General features: G+C 31.5%; 1 protein-coding gene across 2 annotated transcripts; it reads right to left on the bottom strand.

Annotated features, from left to right (window-relative positions):
- Positions 1-2,926: 2,926 nt before the first annotated feature.
- Positions 2,927-6,384, bottom strand: LOC112722438 (calcium-dependent protein kinase 10). Of its 2 annotated transcripts, none has more exons than XR_011867676.1 (7): positions 5,489-6,384; positions 5,260-5,403; positions 4,793-4,945; positions 4,431-4,546; positions 4,161-4,328; positions 3,567-3,826; positions 2,927-3,333 (listed from the first exon to the last, which is right to left on the bottom strand). XR_011867676.1 is itself a non-coding variant. In XM_025773453.3 (7 exons), exons 1-7 carry the CDS (start codon positions 6,162-6,164, stop codon positions 3,160-3,162), a joined length of 1,662 nt encoding a protein of 553 aa, XP_025629238.1. In that variant the 5' UTR covers positions 6,165-6,384; the 3' UTR covers positions 2,927-3,159. The 2 variants fall into 2 exon arrangements, 1 of the variants encoding a protein (XP_025629238.1); XM_025773453.3 differs by having other exon boundaries at positions 3,567-3,797.
- Positions 6,385-9,112: the final 2,728 nt, after the last annotated feature.

The following is a 9,112-nucleotide window of genomic DNA, read 5'->3' as shown; positions in this document are numbered from 1 at the left end:
TGCATTGCATAAGTCCTACCATTTTTCCTGCACTCTTTTGGTTCCCTTGAGATTAGCATGAGGACATTCTAACGTTTAAGTGTGGGAAAATTTGATAAACCACTATTTTATGACTTAATTTGTATCGAATCAAGTGGATTTCGTCAACAATCCTCACACTTATTATTGTAAATTGCATGTTTTTTAGTTTCCTTCCGAATTTTGTGCTATGATTGAAAACATGCTTCCTAGGCCTTTAAATTACTAATTTTTAATCATCTCTTATTACCATTCGATGCCGTGATGTGTTTGTTAAGTGATTTCAGGGTTTATAGGGTAGGAATGGCTTAGAGGATAGAAAGGAAGCATGCAAAAGTGAAAGGAACACAAAGAATTAACGATTTGAGAAGCTGGTACCGACGCGTACGCATGGCTAACGCGTGCGCGTGACCAGGAGCGTCGTCCACTGACGTGTACGCGTGACTGACGCGTACGCGTGGCCAATTCAGAGTTCAAACGACGCGTACGCGTGGCTGACGCGTATGCGTGGCAAGTGGCACGTGCCTCAGTAAAAGAAATACGCTGGGGGAGATTTCTAGGCTCTTTTTGGCCCAGTTTCAATCCCAAAAAGGAAGACAATAGACTGCAGAGTGGAGCTGGATAGGTGACTATTCATACCATTTATTCATACACACTTTAGTTTTAGATGTAGAATTCTAGAGAGAGAGGCTCTCTCATCTCTCTAGGTTTTAGGGTTTCTTCTTTTATTTTCAATTTCATCTAGATTTAGATTATACTTCTTATATTGATTCAAGTTCCTCTTTTAATTTCTTGTTATTACCTCGTTGCTTTCTTAGTTTTCTATGTTGTTTCCTTTACCTTGTTACTTTATTGTTCATGACTCTTTGTTGATTCCAATTTCCTTTTAATGCATTTTGAGGTATTTTATGTTCATTGTTTTTTTCTTTAATTTGTGGTTATTGTTTTCTTGCAATTGTTAGTCTTAGATTTTACTATTTCTTATTAATTTTCTATGTTTTTATTTTGTGCCTTCCAAGTGTTTGATAAAATATTTGGTTGGATTTTAAAATAGATTTTTATGTTCTTGGCTTGGATTGAGTAATTTGGAGACTCTTGAATTGTCAAAGTCTCTTGTTGATTGGTGATTGAAAGTTGCTATTGGCTTGAATTTCACTAAATCTAGTCTTTGGTTAGGAATTGTGAACTTAAGCCGGTTTTGCTCACTTGATTTTCCTCCAATTATTAGAGGTTAACTAAGTGAGAGCAAAAGACAATTACCATCACAATTGACGATGATAATGAAGATAGGAATTCCAATTCTCAACCCTTGCTAGGACTTTTCTTAGTTGTTAGTTTATTTTTTTGTTATTTACATTCCTTATTCATCATTCAAAAATCCCAAAAATATTTTTCCACAACCAATAATAAGTACACTTCCTTGCAATTCATTTGAGAAATGACCCGAGGTTTAAATACTTCGATTATTTTTATTGGTTTGCATTGTGACAAACAAATTAAACGTTGACCGAAGATTATTTGTCAGTTTAAAACTATACTTGCAACGTGATTATTTTTGTGAAATTCTTTACCGACAATTATCCTCCGCCACATATGGAATATGAGATAAAATTTGATTGGTTGAGGAAGTCTATATATATACAAGATTTATAAGAAACAAATGTTAAAATTCGGTTTTAAAAATTAGTCTTGTATACTCACATCTTCAGTGACTTTTCATTTAAATTCTCTATAATTTTCTTTTCAGCAAGTTATTTTCCTTTTGCAATATATTTTTTTCCTTTCTTTTGAATTTCAAATTAGCAATTTTAATTTCAAAGCATTTCTACTTTGTCAAAGTTTACATTCTATTTCTTTTGTTTTTAAGTTCTTACTTTTTTGCAATTTTTTTTTCCTTTTAATTTAAGCATTTAAATTTCAGTTTACACTTCCCTTTTTTCTTAAAATTCTGTTCAAAGAAGGATCTTTGATGGATAATTTGAAAATGAGAAAGTTTAGGGACCAGCTACTTTTGTGTTTTGTGGCTAGTATTTAATCATTAAAAGAAAAGTAAGTAATCTCCTACCATTGAATATTAATCTCATACTATTAAAAACACTATTGATGACCAATTGATGGTTACAAAACACAAAAGTTGCTGCCCCTAACACTCCTTTCAAAAAATTGATACTCGCAAAGAAGAAGAGTAAGTTTTGCTGTCAGATAATAAATATTAAACCAACTAAAAATCTATATAACACAACTGTATGAGAGTATTCGCGTTATTAAAAAGAACGATAATCAAGTAAAATTGTTCCACTAATCACCTTAAATAATAAAAACCCTTGAGCTGTACTCGCCCAACCATCATTATGTCCACAACGCGTACAACACAACGACTATTATTCGCACCCCTTTTTCTTTGTGGCTTTCTTTTCCTCATTGCATGCTCCGTTTTGACTTTTGACTATGAAATTGATTTTAAATTTAGGCAAATGTTCCCCATCATTTCCAATTCTTATCTATTCTAATCTGGAAGTTAGGCTGTGTTCCATTTTTTGTTCAAACACAAGCAACAAATAATACATCTAATTTTCTGGCATAGGCCTTTCTTTCCATTGTTTGCTAACTTATACTATAGCATTCAACATGGGAGGATATATTTGAATTGTATTAAATGGAAGAAAAGTAAATGTTAACAGAAATTTAAGAAGCCAAAGAGACAAGATCTAACATCTTTTGTTTTCTTTTTTCTGCACACAAGTTAGAAAAATCACATTTACCAATGGAATTATCAAACACAAATAACAACAGGACAAAGATATACAAAGAATATATATATGTGACATTTTGAAAGCTTGCAGCATGTGCCCCCCCCCCCCCCCCCCCCCCAAAACAACCTTTGCTGACAAGATCACATATTTAACAAAACATTAGCATGCAAACCCTCCAACTCATTTACTTCAGAGGCACCTAACACCCAAATCAAACTCAGAAAACCTAAACTACCCAACTCAAACCCAAGGTAGATATGTAAATCAATCAGTTATGCTTCAAAATGTTCCAACCCAAAATTTGCCAGAGAGATTCCAAAAGCCATGCTCTCAAGAATAGTAAGTGGTGAAGGGGGAAATGTGAAATTGAGAAATATACTTTGTATACTCAAACCACTATTGCTTGGCCACTAACCGCATCATGAAGCTGAAGCGAACCATCCTTCATCAAATTTATGCTTAAGCTCTTGAATCTCTCCCTTGAATACTGCCTTGATGCTTTTCTCCAGTCAGTTCCTGTCTTCATCATGGCTACAAATTCGTCATAGCTGATTCGACCATCCTGTGAAAACCAGAAAATCGAAAATTGTTATATAGAATTTCAGAGAATCTTAGCAAGGTTTAGATAGGGTCAGAATCAAATTGGATCATAGTATTGAAAATGCTAAATGAGTTTTAGGTAATCAGAGTTGCTTCCTGATTAATAGCTATAGCTTTAGCCTAGTAGGAAGCACTTGCCACTCGTCCCAACAACTATGCATAAATCTAACAGAGTTATGAGTTTGAAAGCCAGACCTTGTCAGTGTCGACTTCTCGCATGATGTCATTCAATACATCCTTATCAGTTTCTCCAGTCTCATCCAGCAATGCTTCCTCTAGCTCATCTAACTCAATATAGCCACTCCCATCTTTGTCAAAAAACGTGAATGCTTTGCGGATATGCTCATCATTCTCCATTCTTTGTAAGTGAATCGTCACAGCTACAAACTCTCCATAGTCCAGTACTCCATTCCCATCAACATCAGCCTGAGCCATTGGTAGGAAATAAAAGTATCCTTGAATCACAAATTTGTTATTACATTTACAATAACAATTCCATAATTGAGGCATCAGTGGCAATTCATTTTCCAACCTATTTAGATAATCAAAGATAACTTAAAAATGAAAAAATTGGTGGTATATGCAGCAGAAGCTAAATCAGTTTAATATCCATAAGTGGAGAACCTCAAATATTATTTTCATAAGCACCACATATCAGTGTAAAAATGAAACCTAAATAAGAACCAATTATCTAGCGTATGGCAAGTATAGTTAATAGTGACAACCAAAGAAGTGAAACTGTACCAAACAATTGCATTATAGAAACGTAAACAGTTTGCAGAAGCCTACCACTTCCATCAGCATCCTTATCTCTGGCTCAGCCAATTGCGAACCAACCTTCTTCAACCCGGCCTTAAGTTCCTCGTACGTTACTTTGCCATCTCTGTCAGTATCCATCAATGTAAACATATCTTTGATTATTTCTACCTCTTCAACAGATAAATGTTCAGCAATCACCTGTAGCATTCATTTAAAGCAAACATAAATCACCAAAATAAAAACGTTGTATATAGATATTAAGTCATCCATTATGCATAAACCACAATAGATGCTACTAACCCGAAGAGCTCTCTTTTTGAATCTGTTCATCACGGAGAACTGCTTAAGCCTTGTCCTCACAATATCTCCTAACGGAACATTTGAAGCTTTCTTTGCATTCTGTAGCCAGGAATGTTCTGCAACCATAATGACAGCAAATATCTTGAATCACTTTCTATAAACATTAAACTGAATCTCAATAAATTAACCTTTTTTAACACAAATACAAAATGAAATAGAAATATCTCCCATCGACAGAAGTTGTGCAAATCAATTTTAAGAGGGGGGTAATACAATTATCACATAAATCCCTAAAACATTTTGGGGGACAAAATGGATGGGCCAATATCTGGAACCAAATGCAAGACAACTGAGTGACTCACCAAGAACCTGCTCCGCTGTCAACCGCTTCTTAGGATCAGGCTCCAGCATCTGCCTCACGAGGCTCTTAGCACTATCTGATATCTGCGGCCATGGCTCCCTCTTGAAGTCAATCACTCCCCTCAAAATTGCTAATGCAACCCCTTGTTCGGTCTCTGCAAAAAAAACCCCATACAAAACATGCCATGAAAATCTTTCCAAACCTCTTAAAATCGTTGGCAGTTAATTATAAATCAAATAGACAAATACACACCTCACACAGAGTTTCTTTCGGACTTAGAAGTTAGAAGAAGACACACACTCATTTTAGCATGTTGCCAGATTCAACTTGTATTTAGAATGATGGAAAACAAGAATCGAAATCTAGATCTTCTAATCATAGAATTCAGATACTCAGTGATAAACCATTTCTCGATTAGTAGACATAAATAGACAAAACGAGAAGGAGCAGGAAGAGTAAATAAATCACCTGCCCAAAACGGAGGAACTCCACACAACAAAATATAAAGAATGACGCCAGCACTCCACACATCCACTTCGGGCCCATAGTTCCTCTTCAATACCTCCGGCGCCATATAGTACGGACTCCCAACGATCTCCGTAAACCTCTCTCCTGCAAAAACAAAACCATAACTGTCATCAGAACCGCCACAACTGCCACATACATTGATTGATTTTGAAACCGAAAAAGTGCTTACCAGGCTTGAAGAACACGGAGAGTCCAAAGTCAATGGCCTTAAGAACCGAGTTCTCCTTCTTATTCGCAAACAAGAAATTCTCCGGCTTCAGGTCCCGATGCATGACACCGTTGACGTGGCACATCCTCACCACCTCTGCAATTGTCCTTGCCACGTTCGCCGCCGCGCGCTCGCTGTAGTGTCCTCTCGCCACGATCCGATCAAAAAGCTCGCCGCCAGCACAAAGCTCCATCACAAGGTGAACGTTCTCGTCGTCCTCGTAAGTCGCCTTCAACTTCACCACGTTCGGGTGGTCAGGAAGCGCGTTCATGATCGCCACCTCCCGCCGGACGTCTTCCACGTCCACGGCGGTGCGAAGTTTCCGCTTCGAGATGGACTTGCAGGCTAGCTCCTGCTTTGTTTCCCGGTCCGTGCAAAGGTACGTGATCCCGAACTCGCCCCGGCCCAGTTCACGACCCAAAACATACTTGTCCGTGATTCTGGTCCGGTGCGGCCCCACCGGAATCACGTCTTTCAGCACACGGATCGGGGCTGGGGAGTGCCGTAGTAGGCCTTCCTCAGCGAATGGGTTCGGGCGGGTTTTCTTGTCCTTACGGCCCTGACCGTTGGGGTTTTTGTTGTTGTTCTCGTCAGAAACGGCGTCGTTTCCTCGCACGCATGCGTTGCAGTTGCCCATGGAGGTTTCTTAGAGGTTGCAAGTTCAGAGCATGAGAGAGAGGGGGGTTTCTCGGGTTTTTGGAGATGACGTGACGTGTGTTTGAGTCTGTCGTGTTGTTGCCGCCGTCGGCCAGCGAGTTTTCCGGCGAGAATAAGAGATACAGACAGAGAGAGAAAAAAAAGAGATAGAAGTGAGGAGAAAAGTCTATGCTGAAATTTTAGTAAGATTTTGTTTACAGGTGGAATTTATTTTTTTTCCTTGTATAAAGTTTTAGATTTTTTATTCTTTTTGTTTTCCTTTTCTTTTCGTAGAATTTTTATTTGGATTCTAATGAACGAACACAACACAACAACTCCACAAGTTGCGTTTTGGGACTGAGTTGACTGGGGAAAAACTTGTTTGACTCCGTGCATGATGATTACGGTTCGCTCGTGGCTGTGTTTTTTTTTTTTTTTAGTTAAGAATGAGATTTAAATTTTTTTTGGGTAAAAATTGAAAAATTATATTATTTGAGTTATAATTTATTAGGAGAATGTTTAAAATGAGTATAATAATTATGTGTTTATTGGATATGTTATATTTATGAATTTAGATTCTCTAAATTTTGAATTTTCACTTTAAAGAATAAAGTGTGATCCAAATTTTAATTGGATATGTCATATTCATTTTATGGTTTCTCTTTCATATTTTTTCTTGATCCTATCTATGAAATAAATGGTAAGAAATCACATTTTATCCTTTAAAATAAAATTCAAAATTTAGAGGATCTAAATTTTATATTTATATATATTATTATATTTTATTAGATAAAAATTAAAGGTTAATATAAAAAAATATCGATAGATTCTAATAAATATAGAATATTTTAGTATATAAATAAATATTTTAAATGACAATAATTTAACACACAATATTTTAAATAACAACAGAATTTTTTATTCTTAAATAATTAAATATATCACATATAAATACAAAAAATATGAATATTCTTTATTCATTAAGATTAATTATTATGCACCAAATTTTTATAATATTAAAATAATATTTTAAACGATAATATAAAAATATAAAATAATTAAAATTTTATTTTATATTATTTGACAAATAATTAAATTATTATATTTAAAATTTATTAACTAATTACTTTTGTTAAAAATATTATACAATATAATTTGTCATCAAAATATTTTAAAAATATAATTTATTTTAAATATTATATATAATACATAAAAATATTAATTTTTAAATTTTTTTTTAAAAAATAAAATAAATAATATATTCTAAATACATATCTATTACGTTATATATTTACTTATATAAATAAGATTAAACTAATCAAATTTATGTAATTAAAACTTTTATGTTACTCTCTCTCTTTTTATTGTTATTCTTTCATTTTTTTAATATAAATAATCAATTCCTTTTATTTTTAAGGTGATGATGTTATTAAATTATCTGTGTGTTTGGTTTAAGGTTAAAAAAATTGAAAATATTTTGTGAAAAAATTTTATATATCAAACTCGTCCGTTTAATATTATAAATTGTCCAAAGTTATTTTAAATGTTTTCAAAAATAAATTAAAGTTGCCTTTGCTTTATAATATATATTTAGAAGCTAATTTATATTCTCTCTTTACATAGAAATAGTAAATACTTATGCTTTGTGTTGGGAATAATGTCAACAATTATGATCATAATATAATTTGTTTGACAATTAAAATTTAAAACCCGAATCAAACAAAAGATATTATATTCCAGTGCGATAATTTTCAAGAACAGATTAGAATAACTTAAAATAAATTAGAATTCTTTTATTTTAAATAAAAGTGAAAATATTGTAGTATTATATTCTAAACTTACTCATATCTCTAGCATTTGAACTTTAAAGAATTGTTAGGTGTTAATAATACACGCAAGAAGTAATAAAGAAATTCAGAATAATTTATTTTATTTTGTAAATTTTATTCAAATAATATAGAATTCTTCATGTTAAGTCATGTCTTAAGAGTTTTAAATTATTTACCTAATTATCTTAGCTTTAAATCATTGTCCATTTGGACTAATTCTAAACTCAACCAAATATAACTCTCCTATACTTAACTATTAAAATTGTACATAAAATTTATTTGGGTATGAATTACCTCCACCATTAAAAATATTAAAAAATTTAACTAAAAAAACAAAAAACATTTGAAAATAATAAAAAATAAAAAATGATATTATTATAAATATACAACTATAAATATTATATATATAAAACTATAAATGTTAAATTTAAAAAATAATTTTAAATTATTATCTACTTAATATTACCACAAAATAAATATGAATAAGAAAGATTAAAGAGAGTCATGAGGTGACATATATATTAGAGAGTATAAAGAATAAAATAACATATATTAATTCTATATCAGTCACTATTACATACACATATGATACATATACGTAGTTGATACATATTATTTATTCAGTTTTTCTAAAAAAAATAAAAAAAATTTCATGTATTATATATAATATTTTAAATAAAATATATTTTGACAAATATTTGATAAAAAGTTATATTACATAATAATATTTTTAATAAAAATAGTTAGTTAATAAGTATTGAATATAATAATTTAATTATTTATCAAGTAATATAAAATAAAATTTAATTATTTTATATTTTTATGTTGCAGTTTAAAATATTATTTTAATATAATTTTTTAATATTATAGAAAATTTTTGTGTAATAATTAATTTTAAGAATAAAAAATATTTATATTTTTTATATTTATATATTTTATATTTTTAATTACGTAAGTTTGATTAGTTTAGATCTTACTAATATAAGTAAATATATAATGTGATAGGCATATATTTAGAATTATATTTTTTATTCTGTTTTTTTTTTTAAATTAAAAAATGAAAAATTTAATATTTTTATGTATTATATATAATATTTTAAATAAATTATATTTTTAAAAT

The sequence above is a fragment of the Arachis hypogaea genome, chromosome 11, assembly GCF_003086295.3.
Source record: "Arachis hypogaea cultivar Tifrunner chromosome 11, arahy.Tifrunner.gnm2.J5K5, whole genome shotgun sequence".
NCBI classification, from domain to species: domain Eukaryota; kingdom Viridiplantae; phylum Streptophyta; class Magnoliopsida; order Fabales; family Fabaceae; genus Arachis; species Arachis hypogaea.
Note: the sequence above shows the minus strand (reverse complement) of the source record. Positions and strands in the feature narration are given on the sequence as shown.

Excerpts from the sequence above, each read along its gene's own strand:
- LOC112722438 (XM_025773453.3), bottom strand. The coding sequence starts at position 6,164 with ATGGGCAACTGCAACGCATGCGTGCGAGGAAACGACGCCGTTTCTGAC. Across the intron at positions 5,404-5,488 it reads CTCCGTGTTCTTCAAGCCTG|GAGAGAGGTTTACGGAGATC; the intron begins GTAAGCACTTTT and ends TTGTTTTTGCAG. Across the intron at positions 4,946-5,259 it reads AGTTCCTCCGTTTTGGGCAG|AGACCGAACAAGGGGTTGCA; the intron begins GTGATTTATTTA and ends TTTTTTTTGCAG.